This window comes from Mastomys coucha, unplaced genomic scaffold, assembly GCF_008632895.1.
Source record: "Mastomys coucha isolate ucsf_1 unplaced genomic scaffold, UCSF_Mcou_1 pScaffold5, whole genome shotgun sequence".
NCBI lineage: Eukaryota > Metazoa > Chordata > Mammalia > Rodentia > Muridae > Mastomys > Mastomys coucha.
Window position 1 is genome coordinate 60,925,534 of NW_022196911.1, and position 24,347 is coordinate 60,949,880.

Below are 24,347 nucleotides of genomic sequence, written 5' to 3' on the forward strand. Positions count from 1 at the left end.
TAGAGGAGGTCTAGGAATCAAAGCAGCAGAGCTGGGGAAATGGCTTCATGGGTAAAAGCACTGCCCTGTAAACCTGTTGCCTGAAATTCAGATCTCTAGAACCCAAGAAAAAATCTGCATGTAGTATCTCACACAGGTAGTAATCCCTACAATCCCGAGATGGGAGGCAGAGGCAGGAGAATCACCCAAAAGTTTACAGACTAGCCAGCCTGGAGTACACAGCATGGTGACAATAGCATGAGGCCCAGCCTCACAAACCAAGGTAAAAGGTGAAAACCGACTCCCAAAAGTTGTCGTCTAACCTTCACATGGGTGCTGTGTTGTTGCACACAACACATATAAATAAACACTTTAAAATAAACAGTCTGTGATATACATTAGATTCTTTTTAGCAAGTATTTCATTAAAATGGATATACAGAATGGCCAAGTTTATGGAATTATGCAACTACATTTGATATGTGCAAATTAGTAAAGAACAGACTATTTTCAGTGTGGAGAGGAAGCCAGTCAATTGTCACCCCGCACACTTCCCTCTACCTAGCTAGTTCTTGAGGCATTCTGTTCCCTTTCTGAAAGATCACAACAGGCAGAATGTGCTCAGAGAAGATGAGACATGAAAACTCCAGTCAACAAAGTGCTGGCATTACAAGTGGATCCTCTGGTCCTTGTGGCTTTTAATGGTTTCTGGGGCTTGGATGGAATTCCAGGCTTCATAGCTGCACAGCAAGTGCTTCACTCACTGAGCCATCACCCCAGCCCTGCTCTATTTGTTCTTAGGTGCCATGTGCATATAAAAAACTGATGAAGTAGACAACAATAACAGGCATGTAGTCCAAGCCTTCTTTGGAAAAGGATTACAGAGTGCAAATAAGGTAATTTTAGCCTATGAATTTAAGCTTTGGACTTGACATTACTACGCATACCTATACCCAGCTATGCTTTAGGTTTTATCAGGCCAGAGATCCATGCCTTACAGTCTGGTCTGGTAAGTTACAGTTACAGAGTAGTAAAAGCATCCAGGTAATCCTGATACAACCTCATCATGAGAAAATTACCAGTCTAACCTAGACATTTAACCTAGTAAATTGTACCAGCGACTGGTGATCTGAAAGCAGCTGCTTCTCCATCACCCACAGCTGCTTTTGACCAATACTGTAGTAGAATAAGAGAATGCTGCCTCTCCAAGATGGCTAGAACTTCTACATAGCAGTAACCCATAGTCCTAGCTAAGGGTAATATAACAAAAGACCCCTTCCCCTCTGTAAAGTATCTATTTTGTCTTCCCTCTGTAAATTGTAAAGTGTCTTGAGATTAAGTTGCTTAACTGCTCCCCCAATTTGTGTTTGAACCTTGGCAAATACAATACTTACCACAAGTTGACAAAGTTGATGAAACTGGGGGAGAACTCCCTTTCTTCAGAATTACTCAGCTGCGGAGGGTCTCCTTTCACCACTTGTGTTAGCTGATCAAATACACTATTCCACTTTGGATAAGGAAATCGGCCTGTGGCCAACTCGTACTACAGAGAACAAAAAGGAAGTAGAAGAGGATACCAGGCATGACTTACTAATCCCTATTGGAAAAGTGATATCACTCCAAAGATCCAGCAAAACTCTTTTAAAGCCATCCCTCAAACTCTGTCAGGTTAGGGAGGAGTCTTTAGATCATGAAGCTAAGTGGAAGACATACTGTAAAGAAATGTGCCTCCACCGAACTCAAGGCCTTGGACTACAGGTGAAAGCAAAGCTTTGGGTCTAGGTTCAACTACACCTCCATAATGCAGGCCCAACCCTTTGTATGAAAGGCTCTGGAAGGCTTAGTCTACAACTTCCACAGAAAACATTTTCACACTCTGTAGTCACCTGCATGGGAGTTCTCAGTCCAAAACAGTGGCCAGATTCCTTTCTAAGGTAAAAAGAACATTTAACAAATGAAAAGCCAGTCTGAATTCAAAGGAAAGAGTATGCATATCCTTTGGTTACTTCAACCTCAGTCAAGCTTTGTAATTACTGAGGAAACCAAGTTAAGTTAAGCTTGCAGACCAAGAAAGGACTCACAGCAGTACCATTAAAGCATACAGGGCACATCTAAACAGTATAATGGCCTCAAAATATTTGCTAATAAACAATATGTCTAACATTGCCCTAGCTCTGCTCTGAAATTCAATGTAGACCAAGGAACTTGTACTTTTCCTGAGACATGGAGTCAAGAGCCCATTATGAGGATGAGGCTCCAAAATGGTACAGAACAATGGTTTGTTAAGGGTGAACATTCTTAGAAAACCAACTCCACTTCCTCCTTAGAACTGCTGTCTCTCCACTTAGACACAAGTACACAGGGAGGTAAGAAGGCATGCACACACAAACAGGGAGAAGAGGAGCATAGCTTTGACTTAAGTTTCTTTTCAGTAAAATTGAAATGCCTTGAAAGGGTAACTCCTGTCAGGCAGTGGTGGTGCACACCTTTAATCCCCACACTTGGGAGGCAGAGGCAAGCGGATTTCTGACTTTGAGGCCAGCCTGGTCTACAAAGTGAGTTCCAGGACAGCCAAGGCTATACAGAGAAACCCTGTCTTGAAAAAACCAAAGGGCGGGGTGAGGTTAACTCTTACCCACTAGGAAAAATCTCACTAAGCGTACTCTGTAGGACAGGTTGGAATAAGAAGGGAAGCCTGCATTATATGGTGAAAAGCTACTTTAAGATTATCCTATGGAAATCAGCAACCAAGCAGTCCTAAGTATTGAAATACTTGGCTAACACAGCTTAAAGGAACTTGCGCAAAATGGTTGTTAAAACCTTTCGTAGGTTTGGGGGTGTGATATGGTGACAGAACTCTTGTCTACCATGCCTAAGGTATAACTGCCTTCCTTCCTCCCTTACAAAACAAACTCAACTTATTAAGCAAAAATTCTCTTTAGTAAGGAAGAGCATACTTGTACATGGGTTTGTTTGCATGTCTCTCTGTGTGTGTACATGTACACAGGAGTGTGTTTGTGTGTACATGGGTGAACATAGACATGCTGTGTGTGTACATGTGCACATAGGTGTATGGAGGTTATAGGACAACTATGACTACTGTTCCTCAGGCATCACCACCTGGGTTTGTTTTCTTTGGTTGGTTTTGATACAGGATCTCTCTAAAACCAAGGATTCACCAAGGAGGCTATAAACTGGGCAGCTAGAAAACCAAGAATCCCCAGTCCCTGCCCTCCCATCACTAGCATTACACATGCAAGTCATTATGCCTGGCTTTTTACTGTATAAGCATAACAACAGGAAGGAGTAGACAAGGATTTCTGTATGCTTTACAGACAATCAGCTAAATGGGATCAATGGGTCTTCCTACATAGCCGGTGAACTGATTTGACAGTAAGAGAAAGAAGAGATAGCTGCAGCCTGCAGAAACAAGCTGTCACCCTCCCTACAAGAGAATCAACCCATTAGTCTGTCAACAATTTTCACCAAAACTAAGACATGTGATTCTCATTACAAAAGAAATTCCACTTTAAAAAATGAGATTGAGAAGCTACAAAAAGCTCATTTCTCTTACTATGAACTAAAGGACCTGGGTTCAATTTGAAATTGGGAGGAAAATATAAGAAAAAGAATTTTACACTGTCTACATCCTAGAATCTATATGGGACAGAAACTTCAGATAATGCAGAAGAACCTAAGGAAGCTGTTCAAAACAAGAAACAAACAACAATCAAAGCAAGGCCTGAGAAAATGCACCTTGGAGAGGAGAAAATGAGTGCATAAATAGGCACTGCTTAAACTGTGTCCCTCAACTCTTAGGGCCTCCAGAGGCACAGCACAGCATGGCTTGGGGAAGTGCCTAGGTAATCAGAGTACCACACAAACAGGATCAGTGAACTTACAAGGCACCTCTGACAGCCATGTCCCTAACCCTCTTTATCATTTGAAAACAACAAAGACAACATCTCATTCTGTACAAAATAAGTCAAACCCTTGTTCTTGGACTTCTTAGTCTTCAAAACTTCAATAAACAACTTCCCAATCTGACTAAGATACGAAACTTATGGTATTGTGCTTAAGTACACAAAACTAAGGCATATACGTTTAAAATGAAACCAAAATTTCAACATAGTCAAAGTTTCCAGTTTCGGTTTGTTTGTTACAAATCACAAAGGTTCTCCATGTCTTTCACCATTTTTCACCTCTTAATCTCTTCTGTTACATTACTATGACAAAGTTTACCCAACAGAAACATACCAATGTGATTCCCAAACTCCAGACATCAGAGCGGACATCATACCCTTGTCTTGATGCACTTGGGTCTATTCTTTCAGGCTGAAATACAAAGAGAAGTTGGCATCATTAGTTATGTGGACTGTAATGAAGCAGACAATGGTAGCAGTACCTGGAGAAGATATAAAACCTTGGCATTGTCCCAAAGAATCCATGCCCACAGCCAGACTAGGGGTAACAGAGAGACACCATGTATTAAGAACAAGTAACAAAAACTCCACTGACCTCAGTGGCTATGTCAGAGGAGCTGTTCTGGCTAGTTTTATGTTAAAACACATAAAACATCCCCAAAAGAAAACATCCCCAAAGTGTACCACACCACTAATTTGGAGACATTCATTTTAATTTGAAAACAAGTGCTGTGCTACACCAATATTCACTGTAAGCTATTTACATTTTTGTTATAAATATAATTATATTGCTGAAAATGATACACACTATGTAAAAACACTGACTATTCAAGCACAGGAGAAAACACTGCCCCAGCGTCACTAGTACAGACCTGGTGTACTGAGGTACAACATATACCTTCTTATACAGAATGGCAACAATACCAAGCACATTTGCAGATGGTGAGAGAAACTAAAAATAATGAGTATCTTCAAACCCCAACTTTGAATATCTCCATACATTTGGAGAGAAAAAAAAAATACTAATGCATGGATCAAAGGAATCACTTTGCAGGACACAGCTGTGTCTTACTCGAGGGAAACCATCTCCTTAAAGCACATAATGGAGTAGAGGTCTCCGACCAACAACCCAGCTGTACACACTAAGGAACTATAAAACCAAGCCTCAAAGAAACAAAACAGCAACAACAAATACAGATGAAGAAATTAGACCCAAGGAACTGAGCACCAGGAAATAACAGAAAGTAAGTTAAATAAAATAGTAATAGAGAAACAACAGAAAGAAGTCAACAAAACCACAGTACTTCCTGGCCAATAACATACACTGTAGGCCAGATCTAGTCAGACCAAGAAAATGAGACAGCCTTGACATTAGTACATGAGAATAAAGGCTGAGGAGGGACCTTAGGTGAAATGCCCAACAGTAGAGAGAGGGAACTTATAGAGCCCATCTCCAGCAGGAAGACAGGGCATCAAGTGAGGGATGGAGTTACCATCCCACAGCCACATCTCTGACCCATAATTGTTCCTGTCTGAAAGAATTACAGGGATGGAAATGGAGAGGAGACTGAGAAAAAGGTCTAGCAACCTGCCCAAGTGAGATCCAGCTCAAGGGGAGGTCCCAAGGCCTGACACTATTACTGAGGCTATGGAGCACTCACAAAAAGGGACCTATCATGACTGCCCTCCAAAAGACCCAATAAGCAGCTGAAAGAGTCAGATGCAGATATTTGCACCCAACCAATGGACAGAAGCAGCTGACCCCTGTTGTTGAATTAGGGAAGGCTTAAAGAAGCTGAGAAGGGCGATCCTGTAGGAAGACCAGCAGTCTCAATTAATATGGACCCCCGAGATCTCTCAAACACTGGACCACTAAACAGACAGTATACAGCAGCTGATATGAGGCCCCCAACACACATACAGTAGAGGACTTCTGGGTCTGTGTTCATTCAGAGATGATGCACCTAACCCTCAAAGAGACTGGAGGCCCCAGGGAGTTTAGAGGTCAGGTGGAGACAGAGGTGGGGGGCGGGGTAGGATGTGGAGCAGTTGGAGGGTGGATTGGTGGGGAATGGAATATGGAGCGTAAAAAATAATTTATAAAATTAAAAAATGGAAAAATAGGATGAATATTAATAATAATAATAGAAGAATACAGGCTAGGAATTCCTATTTATCTGAAGGAAACAAACAAATGAAAGTCTGTGCTATGGGGTTGGGAGAACTGAGGAACTACTGACAGCTGAGCTCCCAGGAGAGAAGGGCAGGTCTTTTTGAAGGGTGTGGCCCCTGATAGGGCAACCAAATTCCAGTGAACAGATGGTTGCACATCTAAGAGTTTATGGTTAGTATAAAATAGACTTGATGTGCCATTTAAGAAAAAACCACCCAAAACAAAACATCTAAAGTTGGGGCGTGAGGGGGTGGAGTTGGTCCAGGAAGAGCAAGGGAGAAAAGACAAAGAAATGAATATGATCTAAAGCACTATGAAGTTCTAAAAGAAATAATATATTTTAAAAAGACAATGAAAACCTATCAAGACAATATAGAAATACAAATACAAACAACTTTAGAAGTATATTTTTAAAATGAATTTGTCATTAAAAACCATCCCACAAGCTGTATGTCATGACTCACAACTACAATTTCAATACTGAGTAGGATGAGGCAGGAGGAATATTATGAGTTCAAGGCAAGCTTGGGCTATATAGCAGGTACCGGGATAGCTTGGGTTATGGTGAAAGACTCTGTCTAAAAGAAAAATGGAGAAACACAAGCAAAACCCACCTTCCCCCAAACAGACTCATAGTAAAGTAGGCTCACTAAGCCTTTTCAAACCTACAAGGAAGAAATATCAGCCATCTTATACATAATTTACCAAAAGACAAGAAAGAGAGAAAGAAAGAAAGGAAGAAAGAAAGAAAGAAAGAAAGAAAGAAAGAAAGAAAGAAAGAAAGGAAGGAAGGAAGGAAGGAAGAAAGAAAGGGAGAAAGAAAGGGAGAAAGGAAGGAAAAGGAAGAAAGACAAAGAGAAAGAAGGAAGAAAGAAATAAAGCCGGGCGGTGGTGGCGCACGCCTTTAATCCCAGCACCTGGGAGGCAGAGGCAGGTGGATTTCTGAGTTCGAAGACTGCCTGGTCTACAGAGTGAGTTCCAGGACAGCCAGGGCTACACAGAGAAACCCTGTCTTGAAAAAAACAAACAAAAAAAAAAAAGGAAGAAAGAAAGAAAGAAAGAAAGAAAGAAAGAAAGAAAGAAAGAAAGAAAGAAAGAAAGAAAGAGAGAAAGAAAGAAAAAGAAAAAGAAAAGAAATGATAGGATGGGTCTCAACTCATTCCATAAATCTCTTAGGAAAATCTGACACAGTCAGTGCAAGACAATGTCGCTGTATACAACACAGAACACTAGCAATGGGAAAATCCAACCCACAGAAGAACTAATGTAGTAGAACCAGTGCGCTGTCTCAAGGATACATGCTGTATGCATATAATGTGAATGGAACACATATTCACATATGGGGAAAATCTCTACAATCTAAAGCTTCTGACAAAATTCAAACCCCAAAAGTTATAAACAACAGCAACAAGTCTTAGCACACTAGGAAGAGATAAAAGCTCTCACTTCATCAGAGAAACACAAAGTAATCTAGATGATTCCAGCTACAACATTTACTTTTTAATTAAGACCCTCAGAACTGAGCTCCAGCTAGTGTAACATGTAAGGTAGAGGTGTTACTTTTATTCAGAAATTTCTATAACCTTCTACATAGGAGTTCTCTATTAAAACTCAGTGAATCTAAATTAGCAAGGTCACCAAGATATAAAGGCAACTTAAGACAACTATTGATACTTCCACATAATAAAAGAAGGTGTTAAAAAAAAAAAAAAGACTTCATTCCATTCCCAGTAACAGTATCCAAACTTGTAACTTCTTTTTGGTTTTTGTGAGACAGGGTCTCACTATGCAGCTCTAGCTATCCTGGAACTCAAACTGTGGAACAGGCTAGCTTCAAATCCACAGATATCTGCTTGCCTCTGCCTCCTGAGTGCAGAGATTAAAGATGTGTGCCTGTACTGATCAAACCCATGAATTCTTTAGGAATAAATTTAAAATGACTTTCATGCTAAACACTATGAGCACTGCTAAGAGAGCAAAAGATCTAAATGAATGGAGGCATACCAGGTACTAAAACCTTTAGTGTCAACACAAGAATGGATAAGCAAAAATGGAAGCTTTATACAACCCAAGCTTCTCAGTATAACAGCAGAGATATCTTCAAAGTATGCCAGAGAAGGCAGGTATTGCTGCCTCAGGCAGGAATGGGGAAACACACAGGATAAAGACAAGAGATTGTCAAACAAGAAGTGTTTTGTATCTTCACTGGTTATGATGAGTGACTATTTGCCAACACTCCAAGTGTGCACTTAGCACAAGGAGCTACCATTCACAGTTACTGTGCTTAGATCACTCTGAACTCATTTGTATTTGTCACAAATGAGCTAGAAGTTCTTGCATGTGTGAGCTACGCAAATATATCTCAAATCCCAAGCAGCCAAGCTTACAGGCATTTGTAAGCCACCTATAAAATGGGTGCTAGGAACTGAAATGCGGGTCCTTTGGAAGAATAACATGTGCTCTCAATCTTAAACCCTGAACCATCTCTCCAGGCCCTGAAGTAACTTTTTAGAAGTCACTGTGTTACAGGGTAACACAAGAATGAGGAATCTTGGGGCTAGAAAGATGGCTTAGTGGTTAAGAGCACTGACTGCCCTTCCAGAGGCCTGAATTCAATTCTCAGCAACCACATGGTGGCTCATAACCATCTGTAATGGGATCCGACGCCCTCTTCTGGTGGGTCTGAAGAGAGCACCAGTATACTCACATATACAAAATAAATAAATCTTTAAAAAATGAGAAAGCTTCTGGAAATTAGATTTTTAAGTATATTCAAAGAAAAAAAGAAACTGAGGAAAGGGGACACTATCTTGCAACTGATCCCACTCTCTTTTAAATGTGATAAATAGTCGATATGATGTGCTTTGTCATAATAGAAAGCAGACATTATCTATGAAGTTGTCATCCCCAAAAAAATCTATGGTCTGAACCTTTGATAATAAATCACCTTTGATAATAAGACTCAGGAAGAATGTAGGATGCTAAAGCTACTTCCAAAAAGGTTAATCTCATGGAGAGAGGAGGGAAAGGTCCTGGCCAGTTCAGACTGAAATAATAAATGCAAAAGCTAAAAACAAGGCATCAATTTAAGGTAACTGTGTCTTGGACATTTAGGAAATGTAAGCATTGTCTATGTAACACTACAAAATTCTTAACTATTTTATGCATGTTAATGTTACTGTGGTCATGTTAAAGAATATCCATCTTGGGAGAGGGACACTCAAGTGTTTAGAATAAAATAATTCAGTAAGCATGAAGCATATACTACACCCATGCATACATGAATACATTAATATTTTTGTATGTGAGGGAAGAGAGCTTGGCAAACTATTAAATTTTCTATATAAAAACATTATGTAAAAATTCTGTATTTCAGGGTTTTTTTTTTTTTATGTTCAACAATTAGAGAGTAATCCCAGCTTCTCTAGACTGAGGGAAAATTGTAAAAGCCTACTACAAGGGCATTTCTGGTGATTCCAGTACTCTAAGGTAGAAGCTGATGCAGGAAGAGCCTAAACTTGGAGCTAGCCTGGACTTTGTTTCAAAAGCACAAACAAAAAGGCATTTCTTATATGCCACAATATTCCAAGGAGACTCAAGCCACCTCAAGCCTTTCAAAATTAATTCTGTATTCCTGTCCATCTATTAATAGGGTAACCTCTGTCCACCAATGGCAGGACTTTTTCATTTGATTTAGTCAGCATCAGAGCTACAGAGGTTATCATTGTCCTACATGTCCCAAAGTCGGATAAAGTCAGGAAGAAAAGTGAGTCCTTATACCACTTCTCTTTTTGTTGGTGTGGAACCATATTTCTATACAAGAACAAAAAGCCTGCTTCTTTCTTTAAAAGTTATCTGAATTCAAAACAATTTGTCATATCTAGGCCACAGCTGTATTTTTAAGACTTGCACGAATTAAAAGTAATTCTTTTTTTTAAAGCTTTATATATTATTATAAATGAGTACACTGTAGCTGTCTTTAGACCACCAGAAGAGGGCGTCAGATTTACGGGTGGTTGTGAGCCACCATGTGGTTGCTGGGGTTTGAACTCATGACCTTCACAAGAGCAGTCAGTGCTCTTACCCACTGAACCATCTCACAGCCCTAAAAGTAATTCTTATGGAACATCACACAGTGCTAATGTTTGGGTATGTTTTGTTCCTAAGTATTCAGGTGATAGAGGCGTGGTCTGCAAGATGTCAGTATTATGACAAGCCAAACATTTAGACAACTAAAGAGGTTAGCTGGTTGAGGGAGGACTCAGAAAAGATTGATGATGGACTCAGATCTCCTGAAAGTGGATAGTTATAAACAGAGCCCTTCAGACCTTTCTGCAAACAGACAACTCCTTTCCCATTTCTCTGCCAAACTGTGGTAAAGCCAGAAGGCTCTCAGAAGCAAACAGATGAGAGCCACTCAACTGTCAACTTTCAGTTCCTAAAACTACAAGCTAAAGATTCCTTCCCTACAAGTAATCAGCCTCAGGTATTCTGTTATCATAGGAACAGCAATAAAATTATATTATCACAGTGAAAAAAACCATCCAGCTAACCTCAACATTAAACCATCTCAGTACAGGTAACATGCTCAGTTACTCTCTAGGATGTATGGTTACTGAATGTGTCAATTACGGTAACTAACAGATGTGTGCCTATTGATTTTTATTTCTTGCCTTTGAATCTGTTACACCATTTATTCCTAATTACCATGATGAAAATAGGATTTTCTGAATTGCATCTGCCAAGTGAGACAACCAAACACAGATTCGAAAAGAAAATGTCTTTTTATCTACACACACACACACACACACACACACACACACACAGAGGAACGATTCTAAAATACTGTCAATACTGAAACATTTTGCATGCAATGCTTTCTAAACACAAAATCCAAGTATGTATAGCAAGAGAACGCATGGTAAAAACAGGTAGCATTGTGTTTCACATGCTCCCACACTGAGGTATGGGACAGAACTGATGGCAAACTGACTTCCAAGTGATGTAGGGAATAAAATATATTCAAGGTTTTAAATAAATAGGAAATCTGAAGATACATCAGGCCCATCCATCCAGAGCATGTTAGAAAATCTTGTACTTCTAGTTTGTGACTGTTCTGATTTAAAATTTTTATAACACTTATAGAAGCAATCACGAAGGAAACACAGGAGGAAAATGTTTATTCAACTCTTAGATAATCTTTAAAAAGGTTCATGGAGGCAAGATAGCTCAGTGAATAAGGACACTGAACAAACTTGGCAACCTGAGTTCTATTCTCAGAATCTATGTAAAGGTGGTAGGAGTAAATTGACTCCATAAAGGTGTTCTTTGACCTCCACACATGCACCATGGTGTGTATGAGCTCAACAATGATGAGAATAATGATGATGATTTAAATAGTGTATAGACTGACAGAAAAAGCCAAACAATAGCCAACCTTGTCATCACTTACAGGAGCATGCTGATCTCTAAAGGACCAGGATACTAAAGGAAGAAACTGGAATCCTGGGTAAAATTAAAATACAGACACCAAACAATAATCAAATGCAATTCAAAATCCAGGCTGTGAGCCAGGCTATACAAATAACACTCGGGTAAGGCAAACAGGCGAACTCTGAAAGAACAGTGTCCATCTGTTTTTCAGGGCTGGGGGTGAGGGGAGAGATGTTGCTTCCTACTAAATGCCTAAGGACTCTGGCTTTGTATTTATTGCTGTGTTTCATCCATTCCTGAAGTGAGAAATCACAATTAGAGCATACCATCAGCTTTTTTTTAAGACACAGTGCATTCTTCTAGTAGCTGTCTTCCTGAACCAACTTAATTTTCTGTAACTTGCAACAGCATCCTTCAGCAGCCTAGGACATATACCTCTCAACAGATACTATTTATTTTGGCCAAGAAAGTACAAGAGATATAAGAAAGGCAAAGACACTGACAATTTACCACATGGTTGATTAGCTAAGTTGAATAAAATCAGGAAAGACCATTAATTACTAAAACCAAACAAGAAAATTAACATGTATACAGGAGGGCAATAAAATAACTTAGCAATATTCCAGAACTTAAAACTTGAGCTGGAAAATGTTTAGGGAGAGAAACACATTCTAACACAGTGAAGCTGCATAGCTGGATGAAGGCAGATCCCTTACACTCAGCACTAGAGGGCACAGGCTCTTTGTGCAATGACTGCCAAGCAAGAGACTTGGCTGTATACTTACTGCCATATATGGCCTACACCCAGCATCTCTTGTCTTGGCAATAGAGTCCACAAGCTGTCCACTGATGCCGAAATCACAGAGCTTTATATTTCCACTTCTGTCCAGAAGAATATTGGAAGGTTTGATGTCTGCAAGGGATATATGCCATTCAGTATGCAACTGATCAATCAAGTGACTGTAAAGTAGTACAGTCAAAAATACTGAAAATTTTGAACCCTTAAATTCAGATGTATAAGAAGTAAACTTTCATTTAGCACATATAATCATTACTCATGTTTTAAACATGTGTCAACAACTAAGGCCAGAGACGGTGGTTCACATCTATAATCCCAGTACTTGTAACACTGTGCAGGGAGGACTGCTAAGAGTTTGAAACCAGCCTTAGCTATAGAGTAAGAGCCTGTCTATAAAAACTAAAGAAAGACTAGAACTGCAATGTAACTGCCAAATTCCTTTCACTATTACAATTTAACAAGCCAAAAAATTTCTGTTAACATCTTCACACATATAAAACACAAATAAAATCATGGTATTCAGCTGTCAGGATAGGGAATGAACTTGATCTGATAATACACTTATTTTCAAAAGAAGTCAACAATTATACAACTAAATATAAGGTATACCAGTCACGAACCTACAATCTTAATTTCATTAAGTATAGCTTTAACTTATGAAAGGAATACTTTAAAGGAAGAAATTACTTATTTTCAAAAAATGTAATCAATTATTTCTAAGGAAATTTTTTAGAGATTTATTTGTGTTTGTGTGTGTGTGTGTGTGTGTGTGTGTGTGTGTGTGTGTGTGTGTGTGTAAGTATAGGCCAAGTGTGTGAGGAGACACTCAGAGGCGAGAAGAGGACATCAGATCCCCTGGAGCAGGAGTTTGTGAGCCATCCAGTGTGCAAGCTAGGACCTGAACTTGGGTCTTCTGGAAAACAACACAAACGTTTAACTGTAGAGCTAGTGCTCATCCTGAGAGTTTTGTGACCTAAAATGTTCTCTCTAGTCTCTCCCAACCACCTTTCCCTTGGCCTCATTTCTATAACTTTCAGAATGGTTGTGCCTTTGCTCAGCACACAGAGACAAAGCTCTTCCTCATTGGCAATCACTACCAATGTGCCAATGAGCTGACTGTCAAAATTTCCCCTATGCTCTCCAATTCTCTATTTCTATCCTGATTTTCCATCTATTTCAATTGTCAGCATCATGGAAAACAATAATTGAGACACAGAAAAATATCTATATAGAGCCAGAAGTTCCTAATCCCTCCATTTCTTCTGGTGACACCTGCATCTTGTCAAGGCTTCATCCATATCTCCAAGACATGGGTCATGACAGATAAGTCTCATGCTCCTTGGCAGTAGTTACTCTTAGAGAAGGGGATAATTCTAGTAAATGTGGCATAGAATACAAACATGTAAGAAAGTATGTCCCTGCTGCTAAAAGGGCCACATGGGAAGTGAGAGTCCTTTCTTCGGCACATTATTGGATCTAGAAGCAATACTGGGAGCTGAAGTGGTCATTAATGCCATGACAATGCTTTCACAAACAGGTCATGTTTTAGAGGAGTTTTGGTTTGTAATATGAATTTTAAATCTTTTATAAAAACATGCTCTAAAGAGGAAACATTTCATAGGAGAAATAGCATGGGTTTAAAAAGCTTGAGTATAGGGGCTAAGAGTGTAGCTAAGTAGTAGAGAGCACTTGTCCAGCTTGCACAAGGACCTGGGTTCAATTCCCAGCAATGGAAAAAAAAAAAAATGAAGGTGTGCATGCCTTTAATCCCAGCACTTGGGAGGCAGGGGCAGGGGGATTTCTGAGGTCGAGGCAAGCCTAGTCTACAGAATGAGTTCCAGGACAGCCAGGGCTATACAGAGAAACCCTGTCTCGAACCACCCCTCCCCCCCGCCAAAAAAAAAGGAAGAAAGAAAGGGAAGGAGGGAGGGAGAGAAAAGGGAGGAAGGAAGGAAATGGCTTAAGATGCTACATCCTCAGATTCTTGGAATATTCACAGGGCCACTGTGATGCTCTGACTATATGCAGTCATCAATGATACTGGGCAATGAGTGATTTATTTTTAGTCATTTGTTTCCCTTTAATTTTACTGGCACCTTTTTACTGTACAAAGAGGCTTTGTTACTAATAGTAACTTCTTCTAACTAAGATCAATTATTTGTAGCTTTTTATGTCTAATATACTTACTAAATTCGATGGAAATTTACGGACTCCTAGTGGAGGGAGAGCCGAAGCCTCAGAACATACAGCACTTGGATTCTCTCTCTCTCTCTCTCTCTCTCTCTGTGTGTGTGTGTGTGTGTGTGTGTGTAGCTAGTTGGGTTTTTTATTTTGTTGGCCACAAACAAATATTTCATGCAAATTTATGTAGTGTTAAGGTAGTTTTCATTTTAAAGTGTTTTAACCAACTAAAGGAGAAAAAGTTGATTCCTATATAGTGGGAGTTTGTTTCTTTTAAAACATAGAAATAGAAGAATGTTTTCATTTTAATCCCAAATGTGGAATATGGGACTGCTTCAGATTATCCACAGTAACTGACTATGACTTGCCTTGTGCCCTAGCAGGGGTATGGTTTGTGCTGTCTGTAGCTCTGTGACTTTTGGAATTCTGGGAACTCTTCAGAGGGTATATAAATCCCAGAGCCCCAACAGAAGCTGCTGTTAGTTGGCCGGTTGGTGGCTGGCTGCTGTTGGTTGCAGCTTGTAGCAGTTTGCCAAATAGTTGTGCGCAAAGAGACAGAAAGAAATTGGACATCCTGATGGCAAAGATCAAACTTGCCCCAAGAAACTCGATGTCCCTAATCAGCAGGAGGGAGTCTAAGCATAACACCCTACCCTTTCCCTTTTTTCTCTCCTACCTAGTGTTAGGGGGGTAGAAAGGGTAAAAGAAGAGGGGTAGAAGAAAAATAACCCACAAAATAGCCGAGAGTCAAGCTATATTCCTATCCCATAGAAAGCAATCCATACCCACCTCTGTGGATAATTTTCAAGTTTTCTTTTAAGTGGTTTAGTGCTTTCACAGTCTAGGGAGAAAAAGAAGAGATAGGATAAAGATCTTTATTTATTTAATAAAATAGTCCAACAACCTATCACAAGCAATATCGTCCATAGCCTTCTATATGCTTTCTCCATTTAACATCTGAAATGCTATCCTTTTGTATTTTGAATTATGATGATATATAATTTTATACCTGACAAGTTGCCTTGCCTTTTACATGGTCCTCTCTGACAGCTAAGTAAACAGTAATATGACTTATATATTAGTTCAGTAAAAAGTTGTATTGTTTTTGTACCTCAAACCTGTACAATCATAAAAGCTGGTTCTACTATCTATGATGGTGATAATTTTTATAAGTTCTCAGCTCCTCACATTCACTAAACCCCTGAAGTAAGTTCTGCAGAGCCAATATATCTGCTCAGGCAATAGCAATTTGTCCTGTCCTAGGTCACATTACCCATGATTAGAAATCACAGGCTTCTTCAGAAAGGGAGGAAACAGACTTGACAACAGGCCAACAAATTTGCTGTTTAAAAGAAAAGAAAAAGAAAGTCAAGTCTTTGCTGTCTTTAGAGGAATTATATGAGGACTGTAGAAAGCATCACCTTGAATTATCTCAATAACTCTTCTTGTGTGTTCCCTGGTCTATTAATTAGCAAGAGGCTTTATAGGAAGTAATTTAAAATGTTGTGCTTAATATATAAGGTGATCACCAAATTTGAGAATATAAACACAGATGTACTAAGTACATATACCTAAGTATATATATTAAGTATATAGTATGTACTAAGTATAAGATATACTAAGTATATATACTAAGTATATCCATGATACTCATACATGATAAAGTAACTTTATATTTGTATGCTATAAGTAAGAGTGAGGTTATGAGATCAGGTTGTAGGGGTTTTAACCATCAATAACTTAAAACCATGTAAATATCAAAGCAAAATATTTCAATACTTTAGGGTTTACCATATGTAACCATGGAATATTACTTACCATAGAAGTTACCAGAAAGATTATGTGATAGAATCTTGGCTCAACACAAATAATATTCACTCACCATTAACTATTATCATTATCCAATTACTGTAGAGTACTGCAGTACTATTCTACTACAGTACTATTATATCCCAATACTGTGAACAGTGGCAAGTTCTAAGACAACAGTGGCTTGGTATAGTGGAGGGGTAGCTAAACTATTAGTGTAAAGTTTACATATTCATCTGAACAATGAATAACTTTCTAGTTCAACTCAGTTTCCCTCAATAGCATTATATGAAAGAATATGTATCTCAAAAGTTGGCTAGCTCATAAATGATTTAAATTTAGCCATTAATTTGGCAGGAAATTTTTTTTTTTGCAAATTATCAACTTTAAGATAATCTACTAACTACAATTTAATCAAAAATTTAAAAATCTACTAGACACACACACATCTCTTACAACTGAAAGAGTTCAGGAATTGTTTATATTTTTAAATCAGTTTCATTAGTTTTAGAAATCACCAAGTTGGCAACTGACAAATAAACAAAATTGGGGGTGGCTGCTGATTCACAGAAATCATAAGTCATAAGCAACCATATATGATTTAGTACTCACATCAACTAACTACATGAGTATCTCTGGCTCAGAGTCTTAGGGGGCTCTAAATGTCTTATTACTTTTACTTTATAAAAAATAAGTTACCTTTTCTTTTGTAAAAAAGTTGTACACACTTACCAACTAAAGGATGAGAGCAGAAAAGTAAGTGATTGTGAACTCATAATGCATATTCAGAGGAGAACTCTTCCCCTTTTTAGTACTCTGGTAAATGCAAATTGATCAAATCATAATGCTGGCTACTAAAATTACAAGTCAACATTTTAAATGATTTAGACTGAATAATCACAGCAAAACACACTTGTCAAAAAGCTTTAAAATAGACTTCTGCCTCTCTGATTAGCTTAGGGATACAAACTATACAAAACTAGTTAAAACAATAGGGGAAGCAAATATAAAATAGCACTCCTAGTTTTACTTAACAGTCTGTTATACTTCTTTACAATTTGAATAATAACAAAACTATAGTATTCACAGACCTTCCTTGTTTTGAAAAATGTTCCTCAGTTCTTTTATTTTAATATTATTTATTATTGGCACAGACATGACTTTCTCTCTTATCCTACTACAAATTATTTTCTCAGGAAGGCAACAAAAAATCCAAAACCACGTACATTCACAAACACCAGCAACCAGTAAACAGAGTTATAAACCAGTGATGTGAAAGCCAAATACTTACTGCTAAAGTGATTTTGCCTAAGATCTCTTCCGGAATAACGTCATCTAACACACTATATACATATTTGTAAAACTTATCGAACGAGGTAGACATGAGCTCCATACAGATCCAACAGTCGCCCTGCAAAACAACAGATACTCGTCACCACTAAAATCCTGATTTAAACACTGGCATCTTCCCCTTACTTAAGACAGAAACAGAATGAAGATGGAAAACATCTTCCTCTGCTTTTACAGAGAATCTGTGTAAAACATCTGCTGAACCTCTAACTTGTGATTTTTTTTATTCATCATTAAGGACCTGGGAAGGATGTCCTATCCGGGTTTATTAAACATAACGGTGTGGCCAACTCCTATTTTATCTGGTCCTTTTTTTTTTTCTTTATTCTTTTTTTAAAAAAATGCAGTACCCTTGGATACCAGGAGAGGGTGTCAAGTCCCCTGGGAAATAGAACCTGAATCCTCTCTACAAGAGCATCAGTGCTTTTAACAACTGAGTCATCTCTTCCATCCCTATTTTACCCAGAAAACTTCTGTGCTTTAATAAAAATTTTAAATTCTGCCATAACCAAACATAAAATTAGGAAATAACAGAAAAGCATCATTTTTCATTGACAAAGGAGCTTATCTTAAGAAATAAAACTGATCATTAGAAAGCTTAAAACAAATAGCAAACATCTTCTTCACATCAGAAGCCTCCTTGGTGAGATGAGTCACTTTACTGATTCCTTTACCCTGCCTGGTCCCTATGGTGCTTACTGCAGACCGGCAGCTAGTCCCTCCTTCCTGACCCAGCCTACAGCTGCCATAAGATGCTGCCCCACCCCTGCCCCAGGAGCTGTCAAAAATGGCAGCTCCAATCAAATTGGCAGCACCACAGCATCTCAGCCTGCAGCTTTCACAGGAGCAGTCCACGGTGGCCACACCTTTCCTGCTTCAGCTTACTCTAGTCATGAGCAGCTGTCTTTGGTAGTGACCCCTTCTTCCCTGCCTCAGCCTACAGCCTCAGTGAAACACCACTGCATGAAATGTCCTACAGGAGCTGCCCACAATGCCCAAATGACCAGCTTCCCTGAATATCCCAAAAGAGATAGTTCCAAAGCAAATGTTGGTGGAAGCTAGGAAGGACTTCCCACCCTAACCCATGGGAGTAAAAAGAGACCCACCAATCCCTGAACAGGAAAATCCACCAATCCTTGTGCTCCTCAAGCTCAGGACTTGAAGTCCAACTAATCTCCAATCTGGAAACCTCTGCCCTGAAAAGCTCTGCCTCCTCAAAATCCTATATAAGCACTGCCCTTTGTCCAATTCCCTACTACCTACTACCAAGAAGAGAGGGCAGCCATCCCTGGTTCATCCCTTTTCCTCCTCCTCCTCCTCCTCCTCCTCTATTCTTCCCTTCAGTAAATCTCCTTTATGAGATTTATGGCCTGGAGTGACTTTCTTGTTGTAAGAAGTTGAGACGAAAAGAAGCAAAATAGAGAAGAAGCAAAGAAGGAGCACAGCTGAGGCTCCTAAGTTCCTCATCAGTTCAGCTGGGGACACAGTGCCCTGGAGGCTGCAACACTTTTGCTGAGTAGGCATCCTCAGAGCTGTGCTGTTCCTGAGCTCCTGTGTCTCAGGAATACCTTTCCTTTGGGATGCTGTCCCATCTCAGAGCTGTGTGGTTCCCGGGCTTCTGAGTTCCAGGATACCCTTCCATTGGAGCAGAAACACTTACACTTACCACTGTCTGATAATGTATAACTGCTCATTTTTATGTTTATCTCTAATAAATCAATACAATTAAACCAGTGTATGAAAGCAATCTTATGATGAAGACACAGGAAGAAGTCCCTGCTTTCTTGCACTCACTGTGATCTGATAATAGTGATAAGTCAAACTGTTGTTTATGTGCAGGGTGATGATACCCTGTGATACCCTACCCCATCTGGCACAGGTGTGAGTCATTATTTCATCCTATGTAACACACTTTCTATAGTACCTGGTATAGGCACCCTACATAGCCACGTATCTGCAGTAGCCATGTCAGTTATTAGATTAACTGCCATAGTATTGCAGTGCTACACTTCATATTTGTGCAAGAATAAACCATAGATAGATTGGTAATATCAGAGGCCTCAGGCATCCACTGGATTTGTTGAAATTCATCTCCTGCAGGTAAGAGGTGCCTACTGTAGCCATACTGACATTTGTTAGAATCACCCTATTTCTAGGAATATCTTTAATATTCAATAAACACAGAAAGAAAAAAACAAAAACTGGAAAACTCTAAACTGAGAATGGTATACAACACTGAAAAGAGTATCTTAAGTTCCATTTCTTAACACTGTGGTACTAGAGGTAAGCAGGAAAGGTGAGAAAGTAAAGGGCCTCAGCAGGTTCATTTGAACAGGGTATAAAGCAGTGATGAAAGTAGAAAAGCTACTATCAGATAACAACCAAAATCATCAACAACAACTGTTATGCCATCACTAATTTAGCCTTCACAGCACAAGCATATTTAACTTACAAGTGTGGCGAGCACTCACTGAGAAACGTTGAGATAAGTGACAGACTAGAGCATTTATGTCATTAGATGACTGGGGAACATATGTACAATAAAATATCCTTACAGTTTCTTTCTACACTGTTCTCAGAGAGCAGCTCTAACAGAAAATCAAAACTCTTCACCAAAACACATGCACAGTTTTATTTTGATCTCATGACACCTCAGTACATTCACTAGAGCTTTCTATTAGAGAAAACTACAGATTACTCAGACCCCCACCATTAGTAAGTAATCTCAAAGATAGAAAGAGCCCTGATGCTGAGATCCTGGGAGGCCAGCACCTTCTGTTTATGAAAGCCCAAGCTTACTCCCTTCTTGTCTATGAAATGAGACTGCCCATCTTTGATGGACTGTAGTAAAGGTCATGTGAGTTAACAAATATAAAACATCAAGTGCCTTGCATGTGCTAAAAGTTAGTTAATATATAGATGGGGTTGGGGCAGGCTGACAACAAGAGGGTGCAGATGAGAAAGAAATACAACAAGGAGCCCCAGACGGGATGCCCTTGGCCTTTCTAAGGTACATAACTAACATGGAGTTCTTATCTCTCTGATATCTACTTTTGGCAACAACTAAAAATGGACAAAAGCCAGGAGCTTCACTTGAAGAAGGAAAAAGAAAGATGGAGAAAATGGGAGGAAAACCAGCTGAGGTGCCTGAAAGAAAAGTGACAGTAATACCTGCCATGTTCAAACCAAAGATGGCTAAAACACAAAACAAGAAATTCGAACGCACGTTTACAGAGACACGAAAGTGGAAGATGAAGAAAATTACTGAATTAACAAGGTAATGTTCTTGAATTAAAATCTACAACTTACATACCACCAACAACCATTTACAAAATAAAATATTTATACAGACATCATTCCCAACAGAAATTAAAGTGGTGGGGCACACAGGAATGGATCAAATAAGAAAAACAAACAAACAAACAAACAAACAAACTTACACAACAATCAACTAAAAAATGTTACCAGAGAGTATAATAACAGAAGCAAATAGAGATGACTCCACAGACAAAATTAACTTAATAGGTATCTCTAGAGCATATGCTAGTGATAGAGGATTACTAGGGAATGCTTTGAAAACATATCCTTAAAAAACTAGAAAATCTAGAAAGGATAAATTTATAGGCATATATGGCTTACTAAAATTAAATCAATTAAAGCAACTAAGCGGATCCACAGAGGCAATAAAACTGAAATAGTAATAAAATCTTCCAACAAGGAGAAGCCCAAAATTGGAAGCCTGACTGTTGAATTCAATTGGACCTCTACAGAGGAGCCACCACCAGCATCCTCAGACTATTCCATGAAACAGAAAGAAAGAAGCAGTAAACTCATTCTATAAAGCTGCCATTCCAACAGCACCAAACCCATATATACACAGAATATTTTCAATAAAATACTTGCAAACTGAATTCAAAAACCCATAAATACCAAGCTGTTTTCAGTCTGGTAATGTAAGGATTGTTTCACACATATATTTATACATACTAGTTACTTTTCTGTTGCTGTTGTAAAACCTCATAACCATTGAATTACAGTTCCAGAGAGATAGAGCCCAGCATGGTGGTACGCAGCAGCAGAAGCAGGAAACCCAGAGCTTACATCTTTAAGCACAAGCATGAAGCAGAAAGTTAACATTAAGTAAAATGTGACTATATACTTTAAGCCTGTCCCCAGTGACATACTGCCTCTAGAAAGGCCCTACCTCCTAAAACTCTCTAAACAGTGTTACCAACTGGAACTGGGGACCAAGTATCAAATGCCTGAGCTTATGGAGGACATTTATTATTCAAGCCACCTCACACAATAAAATATTGGAAATAAGTAAGACTCAAGGAGAGAATTACATGATCTCTCAATAGATGTAAACAACGTTTTGACAAGTGCAACATTTCTTCAGGATGAAAGCCCAAAAGAAACTAAGCTTGGAAGCAACATAGCTGAGCACAAGATAGGGCATATATGACAAACTTATAGTCAAAATTATTGTGAATTAAGTAAGAGAAACTGGTTGCATTTTCTCTAACATCAGAAAAGAAAGAAGGATGCCTACTCTCCTTTGATGTAATGCTGAAGGTCTTAGCTAGAACACTGAGAGAAAAGAAAGAAAATTAAAAGAAGCAAAACAATCATTAGTTATAGAGGACATGATCCCCCAAGAGTTTCTCTCTGTAGTCTGGCTATCCTAGAACTCAATTTATAGATCAGCTTGGCCTCAAACTCACAAAAAGCAGCCTACTTCTGCCTCTCAAGTCCTGGGATTAAAGGTATGCACCATCATGCCTAGCTGACATGATTCTATTTTTAAAAGACCCTACAAATTCCACCAGAAAATCTTAGATGTGATAAGCACAGTAAAGTATCTTCCACTGTTCAAATGAGAATGATCTCCATAGTCATATATTTGACTACTTGGTCCCCAGTTGGTGGAATTATTTGGGCAGGATTAGAAGGTGTGACCTTGTTGATGGAAATATGTGTCACTGGATGTGGGGTTTGAGGTTTAAAAAGCCCATACCATTCCCAATTAGCTCTCTCTACCTGCTGCCTGCTGATAAGAATGTAAACTCTTACCGCTCAGGCATCATGCTCACACCTGCCTGCATGCTCTCATGTTCCCCACCACGATGGTCATGAACTCTAACCCTCTGAAACTATAAGGTACCCAAAACTCTTTCTTCTATAAATTGCCTTGCTCATGGTGTCTTTTCACAGCAATGGAAAAGTAACTAAGACATAAACTGCATTTTGTATCCTACAAATATATCATATACAAGCAATAAACTTGGCCAGAAAAAAAAATGGGTAAAATAAAACAAAATATAAAACCTCATTCATCACAGTTTCTAAAAGTAAATAATAAAATACTTATGAATAACCCTAATCAAAAGGACAAACTTTAAAGTCTGGAAGAAAATGAAGAATATATTAGAAGGTAGAAAGACCTCTCAAGCACATGGACTGGCAGAATTAACATTGTGAAAATTAGATATACATGACCCAAAGCAAATCACAGGCTCAGCACAATACCTGTTCTGGCTAGCTTTATGTCACCTTGACACATGCTAGAGTCATCGGAGAGGAGAGAAGTCTCAATTGAAAAAATGCCTCCCCAGTCTCTCTGGGAAGGTGTCCTGAGCGGACCTTGGCCACAAGCTCTGCAGCCAGTCCCACAACACCCAGAGGAAGCTCCACTCCCAGGCACTCTGACACTCTCAGGATCAAAGGTGAGGAGGACCCAACATCTGTCCCAACACCGGGAGTAACTGGGACCAGCCTGACCAGGCACACAGGAACTCAACCAGCAGAGTGGCTCCGGTTCCTTCCAGTCTCTCTGGGCTGGTATCCTGAGCAGTCCTTGGGCCCAAGCTCCACAGCCAGTCCCACAACACCCAGAGGAAGCTGCTGCACTCTCAGGTGCTCTAACAAGTCCAGGGTCACAGGATCTCAGGGTCACAGGATCTCAGAATCACAGGATCACAGAGACAGCTTGACTCTGAGAAGCTCTGACACAACCAGAATCACAGGATCACTGGCTCCAGTCAGATTTAGCAAGGGCAGGTAGCACTAGAGATAACCAGATGGTCAGGGGGCAAGCATAAGAAAATAAACAACACAAACCAAGGTTACTTGGCATCATCAGAACCCAGTTCTCCCACCACAGCAAGTCCTGGACACACCAGCACACAGGAAAAGCAAGATTCAGATTTAAAAGCACTTCTCATGATGATAATACAGGACTTTAAGAGAGACATAAATAGCACCCTCAAAGAAATACAGGAGAACACAGGTAAAGAGCTAGAAGCTCTTTAAGAGGAAACACAAAAATCCCTTAAAGAACTAAAGGAAAACACAATCAAACAGGTGAAGGAAATGAGCAAAAACATCCAGAATTTAAAAATGAAAATAAAAACAATAAAGAAATCAGAAAGAGAGACAACCTTGGAGATACTAAACCTAGGAAAGAAATCAGGAGTCATAGATGCAAGCATCACCAACAGAATACAAGAGATAGAAGAGAGAATCTCAGGGGCAGAAGACACCGTAAAACATTGACACAACAGTCAAAGAAAATGCAAAAAGCAAAAAGCTCCTAACCCAAAACATCCAGGAAATTCAGGACTCAATGAAAAAACCTAACCTAAGGATAATAGGTATAGAAGAGAGTGAAGACTCCCAATGTAATGGGCCAGTAAATATCT

The 24,347-nt window shown here is 39.2% G+C and overlaps 1 protein-coding gene across 5 annotated transcripts in view; it reads right to left on the reverse strand.

Moving 5' to 3' along the window:
- Map2k4 (mitogen-activated protein kinase kinase 4) overlaps positions 1-24,347 on the reverse strand; it is a 103,910-nt gene that overhangs the window by 4,239 nt on the left and 75,324 nt on the right. For all 5 annotated transcript variants that reach the window (XM_031354558.1, XM_031354559.1, XM_031354562.1 and 2 more), the window contains 5 exons: positions 17,588-17,707; positions 15,277-15,328; positions 12,293-12,420; positions 4,236-4,313; positions 1,373-1,521 (listed from right to left, as the gene is read on the reverse strand). In XM_031354558.1, coding sequence (XP_031210418.1) covers positions 1,373-1,521; positions 4,236-4,313; positions 12,293-12,420; positions 15,277-15,328; positions 17,588-17,707 — 527 coding nt within the window. The remainder of the gene's footprint in view (positions 1-1,372; positions 1,522-4,235; positions 4,314-12,292; positions 12,421-15,276; positions 15,329-17,587; positions 17,708-24,347) is intronic.